Below are 21455 nucleotides of genomic sequence, written 5' to 3' on the forward strand. Positions count from 1 at the left end.
GTGGGAGCTGACATTTTTTTTGGGGTGCAGGCATCGAGCCGACGGGGAATATGGTGAAGCAGCAGGCAGAGTTCACAGTGGAGACGATCAGTGCCGGGCAGGGCGACGTCCTGGTCTACGTGGAGGATCCCGCTGGGCATCGTGAAGAGGTGGACACGGAAGGGCTGTAGGGGGTTTACGAGGGAGTTGGGGTGTTGGAAGGGAGGCTGGGGGGAATTGGAGAGGTTTAGGGGGGGGAATTAGGGCGTTGGAAGGGGGGTTGGGGGTATTTTGGGGAGGTTTGGGCAAGTTGAGGGGGAGCTGTGGAGGTTTAGGGAGGTTGGGGGGGGAATTGGGTGTGTTGGAAGGGGAGTTGGGGGTAATTGGGGAGGTTTGGGGGCGCTAAAGGGGATTTAATGGGGAATTTGGGATGTTGGAAGAGGGATTGAGGGGAATTGGGAAGGTTTGGGGGAGCTGGAGGGGATTTATGGGGGAGTTGGGGGTGCTGGAAGGGGAGTTGGGGGGTTTAGGGGACTGGACGGAGAGGTCTGACGGGGTGGAGGGGCTTTGGCGGGGCTTGAGGGGATTTAGGAAGGCTTTGAGGGGGGAATCGAGGGTGCGGGAGGAGGTTTGGGGGGGCTTTGGGAGAGAATGGGGCATTCAGGGTGGCCGCGGGGCTTTGAGGGACCCGGAGGGGCTCATGGCTCTGCTCCCCCCTCCCCAGGCGAAAGTGGTGGCCAACAACGACAAAACCCGCACCTTCTCCGTCTCCTACGTCCCCAAAGTCACCGGCGTCCACAAGGTGGGGTGGGGGGCCGAGGGGGTGTTTGGGGGTGTCCCGAGGCATTTAGAGGCCTTAAGGGGAGGCCGTGTGGCCACTGGGACTTGGCTTTTGGGGTCCAGAGAGTGGATTTTGGGGTCCATTTGTGGGATTTTGGGGTCCCTGTTGAAGGCTTATGGGGTCTCACACCGCTGCCCCCATTTTTCAGGGTTCCTGCTGCTGTCTCCCCCCTGCTCCCCCATTTTTGGGTCTCTGCTGCTGTCTCATACTCTGTTTTCAGGGTCCCTGTTGTTGTCTCACCCCCTGCCTTCCCATTTTTGGAGTCTGTTGATGTTTCATCTGCTGGTTTTGGGGTCTCCGCTGCTGTCTCACCCCTGATTTCCCATTTTTGGGGTCCCTGCTGCTGTCTCACCCCCTGCTTTCCCAATTTTGAGGTCCCCACTGCTGTCTCACTCTCTGCCTTACCATTCTGGGGTCCCTGTTGCTGTCTCTCTCTCAGTTTTCGGGGTCCCTGTTGCTGTCTTACCTCTGTCCCCATATTTTTGGAGTCCCTGTTGCTGTCTGACCCCCATACCCCCATTTCGGGGTCCCTGCTGCTCTCTCACCTCTGTTTTTGGGGTCCCCGCAGGTGACGGTGCTCTTTGCGGGGCAGCATATCGCTAAGAGCCCCTTCGAGGTGCAGGTGGGCCGTGCAGCGGGCGATGCGGGGCGCGTGTCGGCGCAGGGCCCGGGCCTCGAGCCCGTGGGCAACGTGGCCAACAAGAGCACCTACTTCGACATCTTCACTGCTGGTGCGGGGCCGGGGGGCTCTGAGGGGGCTTTGGAATGGTTTTAGGGGGTTGGGGGGGGCTCTGAGGCGGCTTTGGGGTGATTTTAGGGCGTTAGGGGGCTCTGAGGGGGGTTTGTGATGGTTTTAGGGGGATGAGGGAGCTCTGAGGGCTTTAGGGGGCTCTGAGGGGGCTTTGGAATGGTTTTAGGGGGTTGGGGGGGGCTCTGAGGCGGCTTTGGGGTGATTTTAGGGCGTTAGGGGGTTCTGAGGGGGGTTTGTGATGGTTTTAGGGGGATGAGGGAGCTCTGAGGGCTTTAGGGGCCTCTGAGGTGGCTTTGGGGTGGTTTTAGGGGGTTGGGGGGGGGCTCTGAGGTGGCCTTGGGGTGATTTTAGGGTGTTAGGGGGCTCTGAGGGGGGTTTGTGATGGTTTTAGGGGGATGAGGGAGCTCTGAGGGCTTTAGGGAGCTTTGGGATGGTTTTAGGGGTCTCTGGGGTGGTTTTAGGGGGCTCTGAGAGGGGGTTGCGATGGTTTTAGGGGGATGAGGGAGCTCTGAGGGCTTTAGGGGTCTCTGGGGTGGTTTTAGGGGGCTCTGGGGTGGTTTTAGGGGGCTCTGAGGGGGGTTTGTGATGGTTTTAGGGGGATGGGGGAGCTCTGAGAGTTTTAGGGGGCTCTGAGGTGGCTTTGGGGTGGTTTTAGGGGGTTGAGGGGCTCTGAGGTGGCCTTGGGGTGATTTTAGGGCTTTAGGGGGCTCTGAGAGGGGGTTGTGATGGTTTTAGGGGGATGAGGGAGCTCTGAGGGCTTTAGGGAGCTTTGGGGTGGTTTTAGGGGTCTCTGGGGTGGTTTTAGGGGGCTCTGAGGGGGGTTTGTGATGGTTTTAGGGTGTTGGGGGAGCTCTGAGAGTTTTAGGGGGCTCTGAGGTGGCTTTGGGGTGGTTTTAGGGGGTTGGGGGGGCTCAGGCGGCTTTGGGGTGATTTTAGGGCTTTAGGGGGCTCTGAGGGGGGTTTGTGATGGTTTTAGGGGGATGAGGGAGCTCTGAGAGCTTTAGGGGGCTTTGGGGTGGTTTTAGGGGGCTCTGAGGGGGGTTTGTGATGGTTTTAGGGGGATGAGGGAGCTCTGAGGGCGTTAGGGAGCTTTGGGGTGGTTTTAGGGGGCTCTGAGGGGGGTTTGGGGTGGTTTTAGGGTGTTGGGGGAGCTCTGAGAAGGCTTTGGGGGACTCGGGTTTTGAGAGGCTCTGGGGACATTTGCGGTCTCTATTGGATTTGGGGGGGTCTCTGTGGGACTCCTAAGGGGGAGTTGGGGGGCTTTGGGGGTTTTTCGGGGGACTCGGATGATCCGAGCTCCCCGTGATGCTACAGTGCCAGCAGGCATGGGCTCTGGTGAGGTCTGGAAGATGGGATTTGGGGGTTCAGGGCCCCCACCAACGCTGTGCCTGGCAGGCGTGGGCCCCTGTGAGGTTGAGGGGATGGGATTTTGGGGTTCAGGACCCCCCCTTAGCGCTGTGCCTGGCAGGTGCGGGCCCTGGCGAGGTCGAGGTGTCCATCGTGGACCCCAGCGGACGCCGCGGGATAGTGGAGCCGGTGCTGGAGCCGCGCGGTGACGGCGCCTTCCGCTGCACCTATCGCCCCACGGCCGAGGGGTCCCACACCGTGCACGTCTCCTTCGGGGGAGCCCCCATCCCGCGCAGCCCCTTCACCGTCAACGTGGGGCAGGGTGAGTCCCCATCCTCCTCTGCCGCACAACTCGGGGGTCCCCATCCCCCAAATCGGGGTCCCTGTCCTCCTCTGCTCCCCAGCTTGTGGGGGCTCTGTCCTTCCTGACTTTGAGACCTCTGTACCTCCCCAACTTGGGGCCTCTGTCCTGCGCCCCCCAGCTTGGGGGTCCCTGTTCTCCTCTGCCCCCCAACTTGGGGGTCCCTGTCCTCTGCCCTCCAACTGGAGGGGACTCCATCCTCCTGCCCCCCAACTCAGGGGGCTTTGTCCTCCTCTGCCCCCCAACTTGGGGGTCCCTGTCCTTCCTGACTTGAGAGCCTCTGTCCTTCCCATAACTTGTGGGTCTGTGTTTCCTCACTCCCCGCAACTTGGGGGTCTCTGTGTCCTCCTAAACTGGGGGGGCTCTGCGCCCTATGTCACCCCACTGCCTGTTGGCTTGGGGGTCTGTCCCCTCTGGACTCGGGGGTCTCTGCGCCCCCCTCCCGTAGCTTGGGGGTCGCTGTCCTTCCCAGCTTGGAGATCTCTGCCCCCCCCCCAGCTTGGGGGCCCCTTGTCTCCCCCCCAGACTCCAAACTCGGGGTTCTCTGTGTCCCACCCCCAGGCTTGGGGGTGTCTGTCCTTCCTAACTCGGGGCTCTCTGTCCTTCCCACTCAGGGTCTCTCTGTGCTTCCGCCCCCTGCCTCGGGGGGGTCTCTGTGCTTCCGCCCCCCTGGGCCGGTGCCGGGGGGCTCTGCCTGTCGCTGGGGGGGGCCCCGCGCCCCCCGTGACTCCGCTCTGTCTCTCTTCGCCTCCTCCTGCTCCTTCTGCCTGTTCCTCGCGGCGCTGACGGTACGGGGGGAGTTAGGGGGCCCTTCCTGCCCCCCAAAGCCTGCTGCATGCGCTGGGGGGGCCCCGCATGCCCGGGTCCCTCCCCGGTGCATGTTTGGGGGTCCTCCTCTCCCCTACTGCTGTTTTGGGGGTCCCCTCTCCTTCCAGTGTGGCCCCTGGTGCAGGTTTGGGGGGTCCCTATCTCCCCCAACACAGGTTTGGGGGTCCCTTCTCCTCCCAGTGTGCCCCCAGTGCAGTTTTGGGGGTCCTCTCTCTTCCCAGTATGTCTGCCAGCAGAGGTTTAGGGGTCCCCATCGCCCCTTAATGGAGGTTTGGGGGTCCCCTATCCTCCCAGTGTGCCCCCCCAGCACAGGTTTGGGAGTCCCCATCACCCCTTAATGTAGTTTTGGGGGTCCTCATCTCCCCCAGCACAGGTTTGGGGCTCTCTGTCTCCCCTAATGCAGGTTTGGGGGGTCCCCTCTCCTCACAGTGTGTCTACCAGCACAGCTTTGGGGGTCCCCATCTCCCCCATTGCAGGTCTAGGGGTCTCCTCTCCTCCCAGTGTGTCCTCCAGCACAGGTTTGGGGCTTCCCCTCTCCCCCAGTGCAGGTTTGGGGGTCCCCATCTCCCCTAATGCAGATTTGGAGGTCCCCATCTCCCTTAATGCAAGTTTGGGGGTCCCCTCTCCCCTTAATGCAGATTTGGAGGTCCCCCATCCACCGGCACCCTTTACATTTTTTGGGGTGCTCTCCCTTCCTGCCCCTTGCTGTGGTTCTGGGGTCCCAATGGGTGGGGTTTTGCCCTCCCTCCCTCCCAGGTTTTGGGGGTGTCCCCTGAGTGGGTTTGGGGTCTCTGGGTGGGTTTTGGGGTGCCCGGCTTTTGGGGACGCCCCTGACACGCTGCCCGCAGCCTGCACGCCGTCGGCGTGCCGCGCCGTGGGGCGGGGGCTGCAGCCCAAGGGGCTGCGCGTGCAGGAGACGGCGGACTTCAAGGTGCACACGAAGGGCGCGGGCAGCGGCGAGCTGCGCGTCGGCGTCCGCGGGCCCAGTGAGTGGGGACCCCAAAATAGGGGTGGGGGGGACCCCGACACAGCCCTCGGCCTCTGCTCGAGGGACCTTCGGGGAGGCTTTTGGGAGGGCAGGTTGGGCTCTGGGGTGGGGGGTGCGGGGGGTTTCTGGGGGGGGCGTTGGGATTCTGGGGGCGTCATTGGGATTCTGGGGGAGTCGTTGCCATTCTGGGGGGGGTCGTTGGCATTCTTGGGGTGTCATTGGCATTCTGGGGGGTCGTTGGCATTCTGGGGGGGTCGTTGGCATTCTGGGGGCGTCATTGGCATTCTGGGGGAGTCATTGCCATTCTGAGGGGGGTCGTTGGCATTCTGGGGGGGGTCATTGGCATTCTGGGGGGGGTCGTTGGCATTCTGGGGGGGTCGTTGGGATTCTGGGGGGGGTCGTTGCCATTCTGGGGGGGTCGTAGGGATTCTGGGGGGGGTCGTTGCCATTCTGGGGGTGTCGTAGGGATTCTGGGGGGGTCGTAGGGATTCTGGGGGGGGTCATTGCCATTCTGGGGGGGTCGTTCCCATTCTGGGGGGGGAAGTTTGGGGCTTTAGGAGAGTTGTGGGGGTCATTGGGATTCAGGGGATTTGTGGGGTCGTTGGGGTTTTGGGGAGGGTCCGGGGGGGTTCTGGCAGGGAGGTTGGGGATTTTGGGGGGTCTTGTGGGGCTCTTTGGGGTTGTGTTCCCCCCCTAATGGCCTCTGCAGAGGGCGCGGAGTCGGTGAAGCAGACGGAACTCGGCGACGGTGTCTTCGGCTTTGAGTATTTCCCCACTGTGCCCGGAACTTACACGGTGTCAGCGACGTGGGGCGGGCAGCACATCCCGCGCAGGTGAGACTGGGGACACTGGGAGGGACTGGGAGGGACTGGGAGGGACTGGGAGGGCAGCACATCCTCTGCAGATGGTACTGGGAGCAGGGGAAGGGACTGGGAGAGACTAGGGGGGCAGCTATGGGGCAATGGGAGGAGTTGGGGACCCAGCGCGTGGGACTGCGGAGTGCTGGGAGGGACTGGGGAACACTGGAGGCACTGGGAATGGGCACTGGGAGGTCTGGGGGGGTCACTGGGAGTGCTGGGAGGGACTGGGGAACACTGGAGGCACTGGGAATGGGCACTGGGAGGTCTGGGGGGGTCTGCGGAGTGCTAGGAGGGACTGGGGAACACTGGAGGCACTGGGAATGGGCACTGGGAGGTCTGGGGAGGTCACTGGGAGTGCTGGGAGGGACTGGGGAACACTGGAGGCGCTGGGAATGGGCACTGGGAGGTCTGGGGGTGTCGCTGGGAGTGCTGGGAGATACTGGGGAACACTGGAGGCACTGGGAATGGGCACTGGGAGGTCTGGGGGGTCACTGGGAGTGCTGGGAGGGACTGGGGAACACTGGAGGCACTGGGAATGGGCACTGGGAGGTCTGGGGGGGTCACTGGGAGTGCTGGGAGAGACTGGGGAACACTGGAGGCACTGGGAATGGGCACTGGGAGGTCTGGGGGGGTCACTGGGAGTGCTGGGAGGGACTGGGGAACACTGGAGGCACTGGGAATGGGCACTGGGAGGTCTGGGGGGGTCACTGGGAGTGCTGGGAGAGACTGGGGAACACTGGAGGCACTGGGAATGGGCACTGGGAGTGCTGGGAGGGACTGGGGAACACTGGAGGCACTGGGAATGGGCACTGGGAGTGCTGGGAGGGACTGGGGAACACTGGAGGCACTGGGAATGGGCACTGGGAGGTCTGGGGGGGTCACTGGGAGTGCTGGGAGGGACTGGAGGCACTGGGAATGGGCACTGGGAGGTCTGGGGGGGTCACTGGGAGTGCTGGGAGGGACTGGGGAACACTGGAGGCACTGGGAATGGGCACCGGGAGGTCTGGGGGGGTCACTGGGAGTGCTGGGAGGGACTGGGGAACACTGGAGGCACTGGGAATGGGCACCGGGAGGTCTGGGGGGGTCACTGGGAGTGCTGGGAGGGACTGGGGAACACTGGAGGCACTGGGAATGGGCACCGGGAGGTCTGGGGGGGTCACTGGGAGTGCTGGGAGGGACTGGGGAACACTGGAGGCACTGGGAATGGGCACTGGGAGGTCTGGGGGGGTCACTGGGAGTGCTGGGAGGGACTGGGGAACACTGGAGGCACTGGGAATGGGCACTGGGAGGTCTGGGGGGGTCACTGGGAGTGCTGGGAGAGACTGGGGAATACTGGAGGCACTGGGAATGGGCATTGGGAGGTCTGGGGGGGGTCACTGGGAGTGCTGGGAGAGACTGGGGAACACTGGAGGCACTGGGAATGGGCATTGGGAGGTCTGGGGGGGGTCACTGGGAGTGCTGGGAGGGACTGGGGAACACTGGAGGCACTGGGAATGGGCACTGGGAGGTCTGGGGGGGTCACTGGGAGTGCTGGGAGGGACTGGGGAACACTGGAGGCACTGGGAATGGGCACTGGGAGGTCTGGGAGGGGGTCTGCGGAGTGCTGGGAGGGACTGGGGAACACTGGAGGCACTGGGAATGGGCACTGGGAGGTCTGGGGGGGTCACTGGGAGTGCTGGGAGGGACTGGGGAACACTGGAGGCACTGGGAATGGGCACCGGGAGGTCTGGGGGGGTCTCTGGGAGTGCTGGGAGGGACTGGGGAACACTGGAGGCACTGGGAATGGGCACTGGGAGGTCTGGGGGGGTCTCTGGGGCACTGGGGGGGTCTCTGTGGGCACACTGGGGTCTGGGGGAGGAGGGAGGGGTGCTGGTGGCACTGGGAGGGCCACTGGGGGGGGTCTCGTGGGGGTCCCTGGGAGCAGCGGGCGCTGCCCCTGACCCCTCCGCAGCCCCTTTGAGGTGCGGGTGTCCCCCGGCGGCGGAGCCCCCCGCGTGAGGGCCTGGGGGCCCGGCCTGGAGGGCGGCGTGGCCGGCAAGGCCGCCGACTTCGTGGTGGAGGCCATCGGCGATGACGTGGGCACGCTCGGTGAGGGAAGGGCTTTGGGGAGGGGGGGAACCCTCGGTGTTGGGGGAGCGAGAATTTGGGGGGTATTTGAGGAGAGGGGGAACCCTTAGGAGGGCAGTGGGAGCACTTTGGGGGTGTTTGGGGCACCCTCAGGGACAGCCCTTGGGATGGGGGGAGCGTTTGGGAACCCCTTGATAAGTTGGGGCGGGCTGGGACCCCTCGGGAGGGGGCAGATCTGGGACCCCTGAGTGAGTGAGGAGGGAGTTTTGGGGTGCCCCGGACCCCCTTTGTGTCCCCCCAGATTTATTGGGGGGCCCCTCTGGATGTTTAGGGGGGCTATGGTTTCCCTGCACACCCCAGCAATGTCGTGGGGCTCTATGGTTGCTCTGGTGGTGCCAGGAAGGTTTCGGGGGTTTCAGGAGAGGTTTTGGGGTGCCTCTGACCACCCCGTTTGTGCCCCGACCCAGGTTTCTCGGTGGAGGGGCCCTCGCAGGCGAAGATTGAGTGCGACGACCGTGGGGACGGCTCGTGCGACGTGCGGTACTGGCCGCAAGAGCCCGGCGCCTACGCCGTCCATGTCCTCTGCGACAACGAGGACATCGCCCGCAGCCCCTTCATGGCCGACATCCGCCCCGCCACCCGAGACTCCTTCCCTGAGAAGGTTGGGGACCTGCAAGTCCCCCCCCCTGCACCCCAAAAAAAGACTCAAGGACCCTTAAAACCCAGCCTGGGACCCTCCACGGCGCTCCAAAACCACGCGGGGATCCCGGTAACCCCCTCCATCCTCCTCGTCTGCAGGTGAAGGCTCACGGACCGGGGCTGGAGAAGACGGGGGTGGCCATCAACAAACCTGCCGAGTTCACCGTGGACGCCAAAAACGGGGGCAAAGGACCCCTCAAAGTGCAGATGCAGGTGAGAGGGGGCGTTTAGGGGGGCTGGGGGTGCAAGTTGGGGGACGCCATCCCAGGTAGGATGGGACACAGAGGGGGTTCGGGGAGGTTATGAGGTTTAAGAAGGATTTTAGGAGTCTCCGTGTGAAGGGGGTGGGGATTTGAGGGTCCCCATGGTGATTTTGTGCGGTGGGTTTGGTGTAGGGGGATCTCAGAGAGGTTTTGGGGGGGCAAGGGGTGGGGTTTGGGGGTTCTGGTGTGGTTTGGGGTTGCTGTGGGAGTTCCAGGGTGATTCTTGGGGTCCCAGGGCAGTTTTGTGGTGTTGTGGTGGGATCTGGGGGGGTCACAGGGTGGTTTGGAATGTCCCAAGATGGGTTTTGGGGGTCCCAGGATGTTTTTGGGGGGTCCTAGTGTTGTTTTTTGGGGGTCCTAGTGTTGTTTTGGGGGGGTCCTAGTGTTTTTTTTTTTGGGGTGCTGTGGGGGGGGTGTCCCAGGCCGGGTTTTGGGGGTTTTGGTGTTGTTTTGGGGTGCTGTAGGGGAGTCCTAGGCTGAGTTTTGGGGGTCCAAGGCTGGGGTTTTGGTTCCCAGTCCATTTTTGGGGTGCTGACCCCCCGCTTTGTTGCCAGGATGCTGAGGGCAACCCAGTGGATGTGGCAGTGAGGGACAACGGCGACGGCACCTTCCGCTGCTCCTACGTCCCCAAGAAGCCGCTCAAGCACACGGCTGTGGTGTCGTGGGGCGGCGTCAGTGTCCCCAACAGCCCCTTCCGGGTAAGAGGAGGGTTCCCAAAACCCCAGAGGGGTCCCCAAATCCCCGGGGGATGCTGGGCTGACCCTGTGTCCCCCCCAAAACCGCAGGTGGGTGTAGGGGCCGGCAGCCACCCCCACAAGGTGAAGGTCTACGGCCCTGGCGTGGCTAAGACCGGCCTCAAGGCCCACGAACCCACTCACTTCACCGTGGACTGCGCTGAGGCCGGGCAGGGTGAGGTTTGGGGGGAGCTGGGGGGGCTTTGGGGGAGAATTGGGGGGGGTTGCAGAGAGCTTTGGGGGGAACTGGAGGGGCAGTTTGATGTTTTGAGGGGATTAAGAGAAAATTTGGGGGCTTGGGGGGAGAATTGCGGAGTTGGAGGGTGCTTTATGGGGAATTGGGGGGGTTTTGGTTGGGAATTGGGGGGCGTGAAGGGGCTTTGTGGGGCAATTGGGGGTTTTGGTTGGGAATTGGGGGGCGTGAAGGGGCTTTGCGGGGCAATTGGGGGTTTTGGTTGGGAATTGGGGGGCGTGAAGGGGCTTCGCGGGGCAATTGGGGGTTTTGGTTGGGAATTGGGGGGCGTGAAGGGGCTTTGCGGGGCAATTGGGGGTTTTGGTTGGGAATTGGGGGGCGTGAAGGGGCTTCGCGGGGCAATTGGGGGTTTTGGTGGGGGCTTTGGGGTAGAATTGAGAGGGTTCGAGGGGCTTTTGGGGGAATTGAGTGGCTTGGAGGCGGCTTTGGAGGGGATTGGGGGGCAATTTGGGGGAGGATTGGGGGGTTGGAGAGGCTTTGGGGGGAACTGGGGGTTTGAGGGGGCTTTGGGGAAGAATTGAGGGGGTTGTAGGGGCTTTGAGGGGAACTGGGGGGCGATTGGGGGTTTGAGGGGGCTTTGGGGAAGAATTGAGGGGGTTGTAGGGGCTTTGGGGGGAACTGGAGGGCAATTAAGGGGTTTGGGGGGGCTTTGGGGGTGTTGGGGAAATGAGGGGGTTTGGGGGGGAATGCAGGTGGTGTAGGGGGAGACTTGCAGGGGTTGGGAGAAACTGAGGGACAGGAGGGGCTTTGAAGGGGTGGAATTGGGGGTCTTCAAGGGATGTTTGGTGGGGATGAAAGGGGTTTAGGGGGGCCTGTGGAGTTTGGGGTGCTAGGGGGGTCTCTAGGAGTGTTTCTGGGGTGCATGTGGGGTTTGGGGGCCAGGGTCCCTCTGTGGGGGTACTGGGAGAGGGTTTATCTCTGTGTAGGTGGTTTTGGGGTGTGGGAGTGCCAGGAGGGGTCTCCGGGGGTGTTTTTGGGGTGCTGACCCCCCCCTTCGGCCCCCTCAGGGGACGTGAGCATCGGGATCAAGTGTGCCCCAGGCGTGGTTGGCCCAGCTGAGGCCGACGTCGACTTCGACATCATCCGCAACGACAACGACACCTTCACCGTGCGCTACACGCCGCGCGGCGCCGGGAACTACACTATCATGGTGCTCTTCGCCGACCAGGTGGGATGGGGGGCTTTTGGGGGGGCTTTTGAGAGGGTTAGAGTGTGTTTAGGGGCGATTGGGGTGGGTTTTGGAGTCCCCCAACATAGGTCTGGCAACTACGCCGTCGTGGTGCTCTTTGCCAGCCAGGTTGGGGTTGGGGTTCAGGGGGAGCTTGAGGGAAGCTCAGGGGCTTGGGATGGTTTTGGGGTGTCTGGGGGTTGTTTGGGGTGCTCTGGGGGGAGTTTAGAGGGATGTCTGGGAGTGTAGGGGTGGAGTTTGGGGGGATCTGTGGGGAGTTGGGGGGTTTTGAGGTCCCCCCGTGGGTCTGACATCTATGCCACCATGGTGCTCTTTGCCAGCCATGTTGGCTGGAGGGGTTTGGGGAGGTCTGGGGGAGCTCAGGGGGGCCTGGAACGGCCGGGTCTGACTTTGGGGTCCCCCCTTAGGCCACCCCCACCAGCCCCATCCGGATCAAGGTGGACCCTGCGCACGACGCCAGCAAGGTGAAGGCGGAGGGGCCCGGCCTCAGCCGCACCGGTGAGTCGGGGGGCAGTGGGGGGACCCTTCATGGGTTTGGGGGGGCCCCCCTGACCCTCCTTTCACCCCCCCCTGCAGGTGTGGAGCTGGGGAAACCCACGCACTTCACGGTGAACACCAAGGCCGGCGGCCGTGCGGCTCTGGACGTGCAGGTGACCGGGAGCGGAAAGGGCGAGGCCGTGCGGGACCTGGAGGTGATCGACAACCACGACGGCACCCACACCGTCACCTACACCCCCGTACAGCAGGTACCCCGAGACATCCCATAATAACCCCCCGCTGTCACCTACGCCCTCGTGCAGCGGATACCCCGAGACATCCCATAAAAACCCCCCGCTGTCACCTACGCCCTCGTGCAGCGGATACCCCGAGACGTCCCATAATAATCCCAAACGCATCCCATAATACCCCACAACATCCCATAATGCCCAGGGCACGCTGGGGGTGTCGGTGTCGTACGGGGGGGACCCGATCCCCAAGAGCCCCTTTGCCGTCGCGGTGTCGCCTGGCCTCGACTTGGGCAAGATCTGCATCACCGGCCTGGACGAGCGTACGGACCGGGGGGGCCCTGAGACTGGGGGGCAGCGGGGATCCCCTTTGGGGGTGACGGGGGCTGCGGGAGGGGCTGAAAGGGGGCTGGGAGAGGTGGGGGCCCCCTTTGGGGGCTGGGTGGGGGGGCTGAGGGGCATTGGAGATCCCCTTTGGGGGTGAGGGGGGCTGGGGAGGGGGCTGGGGGGCATTGGGGACCCCCTTTGGGAGGGCCTGGAGGGCATTGGGGATCCCCTTTGGGGGTGAGGGGGGGCTGGGGAGGGGGCTGGGGGGCATTGGGGACCCCCTTTGGGGGGGCCTGGAGGGCATTGGGGATCCCCTTTGGGGGTGAGGGGGCTGGGGAGGGGACTGGGGGGCATTGGGGACCCCCATTGGAGGTGAGGGGGGCTCGGGGGCATTGGGGACCCCCTTTGGGGAGGCCTGGAGGGGATCTGGGATCCCCTTTGGAGGTGTGGGGGGCTGGGGAGGAGGCTGGGGGGCATTGGGGACCCCGTTTGAGGCTGCCTGGAGGGCACTGGGGAACCCCTTTGGGGGTGAGGGGGGCTGTGGGGGTCTGGAGGCGTCTGGGGGGTCCCCGCTTTGGGGCTCGAGGTGTTGGGGCTGTCCTGATGCTCCCCCTTTCCCCCCCCCCAGCCCTGGAGGTGGGCAAAGAGACCGAGGTGACGGTGTCGGCGCCGCCGGAGCGAGTTGGGGTGCGCCTGACGGGCCCGGGGGGACAGGCAGTGCCGTGCACCCCCGAGCCGGGGTCCCCCCAGAACAGCACCCGCCTGCGCCTGCGGCCCCGCGCCCCCGGCCCCCACCGCCTGGAGCTCAGCCTCGACGGACACCCCCTGCCCGGCAGCCCCTTCGCCCTCGAGGCGCTGCCCCCCCCGGACCCCAGCAAGGTGGGGGGATATGGGGGGGACACATGGGGTGGGTTGGGGGATATGGGGGACACCCCCTGCCCGGCAGCCCCTTCGCCCTCGAGGCGCTGCCCCCCCCGGACCCCAGCAAGGTGGGGGGCACAGGGGGGATATGGGGGGGACACATGGGGTGGGTTGGGGGATATGGGGGACACCCCCTGCCCGGCAGCCCCTTCGCCCTCGAGGTGCCCCCCTTGACCCCAACAAGGTGTCCCACACCATGGCCCCCCTGCCCCACACTATGAACCCCCCTGCCCCACACCATGAGCCCCCCCCGCCCCACACCATGGGCCCCCCCTGCCCCACAACATGGCCCCCCCTGCCCCACACCATGGGCCCCCCCTGCCCCACATTATGAGCCCCCCCTGCCCCACACCATGAGCCCCCCCTGCCCCTCACCATGACCCCCCCCTGCCCCTCACCATGGCCCCCCCTTCCCCACACCATGAGCCCCCCCTGCCCCACACCATGGGCCCCCCCTGCCCACACCATGAGCCCCCTCTGCCCCACACTATGATCCCCCCCCTGCCCCACACCACGGCCCCCCCTGCCCCACACCACGGACCCCCCTGCCCCACACCATGGACCCCCCTGCCCCACACCACGAGCCCTCCTGCCCCACACTATGATCCCCCCCCGCCCCACACCATGACCCCTCCCTGCCCCACACCGTGGCCCCCCCTGCTCCACACCATGGCCCCCCCTGCCCCACACCATGAGCCCCCCTTCCCCACACCATGAGCCCCCCCTGCCCCACACCGTGACCCCCCCCTTCCCCACACCATGAGCCCCCCCTGCTCCACACCATGAGCCCCTCCTGCCCCACATTATGAGCCCCCCTTCCCCACACCATGAGACCCCCTGCCCCTAACCATGACCTCCCCCGCCCCACACCATGACCCCCCCTGCCCCACACCATGAGCCCCCCTTCCCCACACCATGATCCCCCCCTGCCCCACACCGTGAGCCCCCCCTGCCCCACACCATGACCCCCCCTGCCCCACACCACGATCCCCCGCCCCACAGCGCCCCTCTCTCTCTCCTCCGCAGGTGCGCGCCTTCGGGCCGGGGCTGCAGGGCGGCCAGGCCGGGGTGCCGGCGCCGTTCACCATCGACACCAAAGGCGCGGGCACGGGCGGGCTGGGGCTGACCGTGGAGGGCCCGTGCGAGGCCAAGATCGAGTGCCAGGACAACGGCGATGGCACCTGCGCCGTCTCCTACCTCCCCACCGAACCCGGCGACTACAACATCAACATCCTCTTCGCCGGCACCCACGTGCCGGGCTCGCCGTTCCGTGCCGCTGTGCGCGCGCCGTTCGACGCCTCCAAGGTGACGTGTTCGGGGCCGGGTTTGGAAAGCGCCACGGCCGGGCAGCCGGGTCAGTTCCGCGTGGACTGCAGCCGCGCCGGCACAGCCGAACTCACCATTGGCATCACGTCGGAAGCGGGCGCTCACGCTGAGGTGCGCGTGGAGGATAACGGCGACGGCACCTACACCATCGCCTACACGGCGCTCAGCCCCGGTGTCTACACCATCACCGTGGAGTACGGCGGGCAGCCCGTGCCGCACTTCCCCAGCAAGGTGCGCGTGGAGCCGCCCTGCGACACCGCTGCCGTCAAGGTGTACGGGCCCGGCGTGGACGGCAAAGGTGAGTGCAGGCCTGAGAGCGTGAGGACGCCGCGCTGGGGACGTGGGGACGTGGCCAGGGCCTGCTTTGGTGACACTGTGGCTGCAGGTGTTTTCCGGGAGGCCGTGACGGCGTTTGAGGTGGACGCGCGGGCGCTGGGCCCGGCCGGGGGCCCTCACGTCAAGGCCCGCGTCGTCAACCCCTCGGGCAACAGCACCGAGACCTTCGTGGAGGATCGTGGCGATGGCACCTACCACGTGGAGTACACGCCCTACGAGGAGGGTGAGCGCCGTGGGGCCGCCGTGGGGCAGCGCCAGCCCCATAGCTTGTGCCCCATGCGGCCCCCGGGCCTGTACGCAGCGGACGAGAGCGCTGTGCTGTGGGGTGTTGTGGGGCAGCGTGAGGAGCGCACGGTGGAAGTGAGCTACGCCGACAGCTCTGCGCCCCACAACCGTGTGGGGCGTGCCGTGGGGCAGCCCCATAGCCGAGCGCCGTGCCCCGCAGGTGTGCATACGGTGGAGGTGAGCTACGGCGGCAGCCCCGTGCCCCACAGCCCCTTCCGCGTCCCCGTCACCGAGGGCTGCGACCCCAGCCGCGTGCGCGTCCACGGCCCCGGCCTGCAGGGCGGCACCACGCACCGGCCCAACCGCTTCACCGTGGAGACCCGGTGAGGGCTGCCCCAAGGCCTGACCCACGGCCTGACCCACAGCCCCATAGCCTCACCCACAGCCTGACCCACGGCCTGACCCACAGCCCCATAGCCTGACCCACGGCCTGACCCACGGCCTGACCCCCAGCCCCATAGCCTGACCCACAGCCTGACCCACAGCCTGACCCCCAGCCCCATAGCCTGACCCCCAGCCTGACCCCTAGCCCCATAGCCTGACCCACAGCCTGACCCACGGCCTGACCCACAGCCCCATAGCCTGACCCACGGCCTGACCCACGGCCTGACCCCCAGCCCCATAGCCTGACCTACAGCCCCATAGCCTGACCCACAGCCCCCTAGCTTGACCCACAGCCCCATAGCCTGACCCACAGCCTGACCCACAGCCTGACCCACAGCCCCATAGCCTCATGCCCAGCCCCATAACCTGACCCACAGCATGACCCCCAGCCCCATAGCCTGACCCACAGCCTGACACCCAGCCCCATAGCTTGATCCACAGCCCCATAGCCTGACACCCAGCCCCACAGCCTGACCCACAGCCCCATAGCCTGACCACAGCCTGACCCCCAGCCCCATAGCTTGACCCACACCCCCATAGCCTGACCCACAGCCTGACGCCCAGCCCCATAGCCTGACCCACAGCCTGACCCCCAGCCTGACCCCCAGCCCCATAGCCTGACCCACAGCCTGACCCACAGCCCCATAGCCTCATGCCCAGCCCCATAACCTGACCCACAGCATGACCCCCAGCCCCATAGCCTGACCCACAGCCTGACACCCAGCCCCATAGCTTGACCCACACCCCCATAGCCTGACCCACAGCCTGACGCCCAGCCCCATAGCCTGACCCACAGCCTGACCCACAGCCTGACCCACAGCCCCATAGCTTGACCCACAGCCTGACCCCCAGCCTGACCCCCAGCCCCCAGCCTGACCCACGGCCTGAACCCCAGCCCCCTAGCCTGACGCCCAGCCCCATAGCCTGACCCACAGCCTGACGCCCAGCCCCATAGCTTGACCCACAGCCCCATAGCCTGACGCCCAGCCCCATAGCCTGACCCCCAGCCCCATAGCCTGACGCCCAGCCCCACAGCCTGACCCACAGCCCCATAGCCTGACCACAGCCTGACCCCCAGCCCCATAGCTTGACCCACACCCCCATAGCCTGACCCACAGCCTGACGCCCAGCCCCACAGCCTGACCCACAGCCCCATAGCTTGACCCACAGCCCCATAGCCTGACCCACAGCCTGACCCCCAGCCCCATAGCTTGACCCACAGCCCCATATCCTGACACACAGCCTGACCCCCAGCCCCATAGCTTGACCCCACAGCCCCATAGCCAGCCCCATAGCCTGACCCACAGCCTGACCCCCAGCCCTATAGCTTGACCCCACAGCCCCATAGCCTGACGCCCAGCCCCATAGCCTGACCCTAGCCCCATAGCCAGCCCCATAGCCTGACCCTTAGCCTGACCCACCCCTCCGCTCCCCCGTACCCCGATCTCTCCTGACCCCCGGCCTTCCTCGCCCCACATCCTCCCTTCTTCACCCCTCGCCCCGGGGGCCGGGAGGGGGGTTTTGGGGCTCCTGCTGACCCCCTTTGCCCCCTGCCTGAAGGGGTGCCGGCACGGGGGGCCTGGGGCTGGCGGTGGAGGGTCCCTCGGAGGCCAAGATGTCATGCACGGACAACAAAGATGGCAGCTGCTCCGTGGAATACATCCCCTACGAGCCCGGCACCTACAGCCTCAACGTCACCTACGGTGGCCACCAGGTCCCCGGTGAGCGCCGCCACGGGGGCCGATGGGGGCCGCGGGGGTTGCGTGTGTGTGTGTGTCCCCCAAAGTACTGATGGGGGTGTCCGCCGTGCAGGGAGTCCCTTCAAGGTGCCGGTGACGGACGTGGTGGACGCCTCCAAGGTGAAATGCGCAGGGCCGGGATTGACGCCGGGCGCCGTCAGGGCCAACGTCCCCCAGGCCTTCACCGTCGACACCAGCAAAGCCGGCGTTGCCCCGCTGGATGTTAAGGTCCAGGGCCCCAAAGGTGGGTTTTGGGGTGCAAGGGGGCTCTGGGGGGGTGACCTCTGGGGTGCCCTGTGGGGTCTGGAAGTGCCCCGAGGGGTTTTGGGGTGCCCCGTGGGGACCCATGGGCTCTGGAGGGTCTCGGAGTGCCTTGTGGGATGTTATGGGAGGTCTTGGGGTGCCCCTGTGGGGTCTGGAGGTGCCCCGAGGGGTTTTGGGGTGCCCCGTGGGGACCCATGGGCTCTGGAGGGTCTCGGAGTGCCTTGTGGGATGTTATGGGAGGTCTTGGGGTGCCCCTATGGGGTTCTATAGGGGATGTTGGGTTTTGGGGTGCCTCATGGGATGCCCTGGAGGGTCTTGGGGTACCTTGTGGGATGTTATTGAAGGTCTTGGGGTGCCCCTGTGGGGTTCTGTAGGGGATGTTGGGTTTTGGGGTGCGCTGTGGGATCCCATGGGCTCTTGGGGTGCCCTGAAGCGTCTCAGGGTGCCTTGTGGGATGTTATGGGCGGTCTTGGGGTGCCCTGTGGGGTCTGGAGGTGCCCCGAGGGGTTTTGGGGTGCCCCGTGGGGACCCATGGGCTCTGGAGGGTCTCGGAGTGCCTTGTGGGATGTTATAGGAGGTCTTGGGGTGCCCCTATGGGGTCTGGAGGTGCCCCAAGGGGTTTTGGGGTGCCCCATGGGGTCCCATGGGCTCTTGGGGTGCCCTGGAGTGTCTCAGGGTGCCTTGTGGGATGTTATGGGAGGTCTTGGGGTGCCCCTGTGGGGTCTGGAGGTGCCCTGAGGGGTTTTGGGGTGCCCCGTGGGGTCCCATGGGCTCTGGGGGTGCCCTGGAGGGTCTCGGAGTGCCTTGTGGGATGTTATGGGAGGTCTTGGGGTGCCCCTGTGGGGTCTGGAGGTGCCCCGGGGGGTTTTGGGGTGCGCTGTGGGATCCCATGGGCTCTTGGGGTGCCCTGGAGGGTCTCGGAGTGCCTTGTGGGATGTTATGGGAGGTCTTGGGGTGCCCCTATGGGGTCTGGAGGTGCCCCAAGGGGTTTTGGGGTGCCCTGTGGGGACCCATGGGCTCTTGGGGTGCCCTGGAGGGTCTCAGGGTGCCTTGTGGGATGTTATGGGAGGTCTTGGGGTGCCCCTGTGGGGTCTGGAAGTGCCCCGAGGGGTTTTGGGGTGCCCCGTGGGATCCCATGGGCTCTGGGGGTGCCCTGGAGGGTCTCGGAGTGCCTTGTGGGATGTTATGGGAGGTCTTGGGGTGCCCCTGTGGGGTCTGGAGGTGCCCCGAGGGGTTTTGGGGTGCCCCGTGGGGTCCCATGGGCTCTTGGGGTGCCCTGGAGGGTCTCGGAGTGCCTTGTGGGATGTTATGGGAGGTCTGGAGGTGCCCCGAGGGGTTTTGGGGTGCCCCATGGGGTCCCATGGGCTCTGGGGGTGCCCTGGAGGGCCTTGGAGTGCCTTGTGGGATTGTTATGGGAGGTCTTGGGGTGCCCCTGTGGGGTCTGGAGGTGCCCCGAGGGGTTTTGGGGTGCCCCGTGGGGTTCCATGGGCTCTCGGGGTGCCCTGGAGGGTCTCGGAGTGCCTTGTGGGATGTTATGGAAGGTCTTGGGGTGCCCCTGTGGCGTTCTGTAGGGGATCTTGGGTTTTGGGGTGCCCCGTGGGGTCCCATGGGCTCTCGGGGTGCCCTGGAGGGTCTCAGGGTGCCTTGTGGGATGTTATGGGAGGTCTTGGGGTGCCCCTGTGGGGTTCTATAGGGGAGCTTGGGTTTTGGGGTGCCCCGTGGTGTCCCATGGGCTCTGGGGGTGCCCTGGAGGGTCTCGGAGTGCCTTGTGGGATGTTATGGGAGGTCTTGGGGTGCCCCTGTGGGGTTTTATAGGGGATCTTAGGTTTTGGGGTGCCCTGTGGTATCCCATGGGCTCTGGGGGCGCCCCATGGAGTCTTGGGGTGCCCTGTGGGATCTGGGGGCACCCTGTGAGGTTTTGGGGTGCCCCGTGGGGATCCCATGCGCTCTGGAGGTGCCCTGTGGGATCTGGGGGCACCCTGTGTGGTTTTGGGGTGCCCCGTGGGGTCCCATGGGCTCTGGAGGTGCCCTGTGGGATCTGGGGGCACCCTGTGTGGTTTTGGGGTGCCCCGTGGGGATCCCATGGGCTCTGGAGGTGCCCTGTGGGATCTGGGGGCACCTTGTGTGATTTTGGGGTGCCCTGTGGGGTCCCATGGGCTCTGGAGGTGCCCTGTGGGATCTGGGGGCACCCTGTGTGGTTTTGGGGTGCCCCGTGGGGTCCCATGGGCTCTGGAGGTGCCCTGTGGGATCTGGGGGCACCCTGTGTGGTTTTGGGGTGCCCCGTGGGGATCCCATGGGCTCCGGAGGTGCCCTGGAGAGTTTTGGGGTGCCCTGTGGGATATTCCGGGGTTATTGGGGTACCCCATAACGTCTTGGTCTGCCCTGCGGGTTTCGGGGTTCTCGAGGTGGGGGTTTCGGGGTCCCCCTGACGCCATGTTTCCCGCAGGTGTGGTGGAACCCGTGGAGGTGGTGGACGCCGGGGACGGGACGCGGCGCGTCAGCTACGTCCCCTCCCGCGAAGGGCCGTACAGCATCGCCGTGCGCTACGGCGACGAGGAGGTGCCGCGCAGGTATGGCGCCACACGGCTTCGGGAGACGTCCCGGGGGGGTTTATTTGGGGGTGCAGCCCCGTCACCCCCCCCCCTTTTTTGCCTCCAGCCCCTTCAAGGTGAAGGCGCTGCCCACGCACGACGCCAGCAAAGTGAAGGCGAGCGGCCCAGGCCTCAACACGACCGGCGTCCCCGCCAGCCTCCCCGTCGAGTTCACCATCGACGCCACCGACGCCGGCGAGGGGCTCTTGGCCGTGCAGATCACGGTGAGGGCGGCTCGGGGCGAAAAGGGGCGTCTGGAGGAGATTCGGGGAAAGAAAATGGCCGTTTTGAAGAGTTACGGAGGGATTTGGGGGAAAAAAATCACGTTTTTGAGGAGCTTGTAAAGGGATTTAGGGAAAAAAATCACATTTTTGGGGAGTTTGTGAGGGGATTTGGGGAAAAAATGCGGTTTTGGGGGAGCCTGAGGTGATTTGGCATAAAAAAATCGTATTTTTGAGGAGTTTGTGAGGTAATTTGTCTTAAAAATCACATTTTTTGAGAGTTTGTGAGGAGATTTTACGTAAAAAATGCTTTTGGGGGGCAGTTTGAGGTGATCTGGCATAAAAAATCGTATTTTTGAGGAGTTTGTGAGGTAATTTGTTGTAAAAATCACATTTTTGAGAAGTTTGTGAGGAGATTTTGCGTAAAAAATGCTTTTTGGAGGGGAGTTTGAGGTGATTTGGCCTAAAAAATAGTAGTTTTGAGGAGTTTGTGAGGTAATTTGGTGTAAAAATCACAGTTTTTGGGAGTTTTAGATGGGATTTGGGGAAAAAAAATAGTTTTCGGAAGTTTGAGGTGATTTGGCATAAAAAATCATATTTTTGAGGAGTTTGTGAGGTAATTTGTTGTAAAAACTCAGTTTTGGGAAGTTTGTGAGGAGATTTTGCGTAAAAATGCTTTTTTGGGGGAGGTTGAGGCGATTTGGCCTAAAAAATAGTATTTTTGAGGAGTTTATGAGGTAATTTGGTGTAAAAATCATATTTTTGGGGAGTTTGTGAGGGGATTTGGGGAAAAAAATGCAGTTTTTGGGGAGCCTGAGGTGATTTGGCGTAGGAAAATCACATTATGTGGAATTTTTGGAGCAATTTGTGGGGAAAAATTGGGTTTTGGAAGTTTGAGGGGATTTGGCATAAAGAAATCATCTTTTTGAGGAGCTTCTGAGGGGGTTTGGCATAAAAATAGTATTTTTGAGGAGTTTGTGAGGTAATTTGTCGTAAAAACTCAGTTTTGGGAAGTTTGTGAGGAGATTTTGCATAAAAAATGCTTTTTGGGGGGAGTTTGAGGTGATCTGGCATAAAAAATAGTATTTTTGAGGAGTTTGTGAGGTAATTTGGTGTAAAAATCACATTTTTGGGAAATTTGTGAGGAGATTTTGCGTAAAAAATGCTTTTTGGGGG

At 64.0% G+C, this 21455-nt stretch overlaps 1 protein-coding gene across 3 annotated transcripts in view; it reads left to right on the plus strand.

Moving 5' to 3' along the window:
• FLNA (filamin A) overlaps positions 1-21455 on the plus strand; it is a 64210-nt gene that overhangs the window by 11764 nt on the left and 30991 nt on the right. For all 3 annotated transcript variants that reach the window (XM_054052206.1, XM_054052208.1, XM_054052209.1), the window contains exons 6-28: positions 31-149; positions 704-781; positions 1389-1551; positions 3040-3240; positions 4956-5093; positions 5805-5928; positions 7907-8043; positions 8490-8683; positions 8821-8934; positions 9539-9682; positions 9770-9893; positions 10979-11139; positions 11568-11658; positions 11737-11906; positions 12091-12208; positions 12841-13091; positions 14160-14757; positions 14845-15018; positions 15241-15403; positions 17025-17185; positions 17277-17447; positions 19914-20037; positions 20126-20282. In XM_054052206.1, coding sequence (XP_053908181.1) covers positions 31-149; positions 704-781; positions 1389-1551; positions 3040-3240; positions 4956-5093; positions 5805-5928; positions 7907-8043; positions 8490-8683; positions 8821-8934; positions 9539-9682; positions 9770-9893; positions 10979-11139; positions 11568-11658; positions 11737-11906; positions 12091-12208; positions 12841-13091; positions 14160-14757; positions 14845-15018; positions 15241-15403; positions 17025-17185; positions 17277-17447; positions 19914-20037; positions 20126-20282 — 3875 coding nt within the window. The remainder of the gene's footprint in view (positions 1-30; positions 150-703; positions 782-1388; positions 1552-3039; positions 3241-4955; positions 5094-5804; positions 5929-7906; positions 8044-8489; positions 8684-8820; positions 8935-9538; positions 9683-9769; positions 9894-10978; positions 11140-11567; positions 11659-11736; positions 11907-12090; positions 12209-12840; positions 13092-14159; positions 14758-14844; positions 15019-15240; positions 15404-17024; positions 17186-17276; positions 17448-19913; positions 20038-20125; positions 20283-21455) is intronic.

This window comes from Cuculus canorus, chromosome 32, assembly GCF_017976375.1.
Source record: "Cuculus canorus isolate bCucCan1 chromosome 32, bCucCan1.pri, whole genome shotgun sequence".
In the NCBI taxonomy this organism is placed as follows: Eukaryota; Metazoa; Chordata; class Aves; order Cuculiformes; family Cuculidae; genus Cuculus; species Cuculus canorus.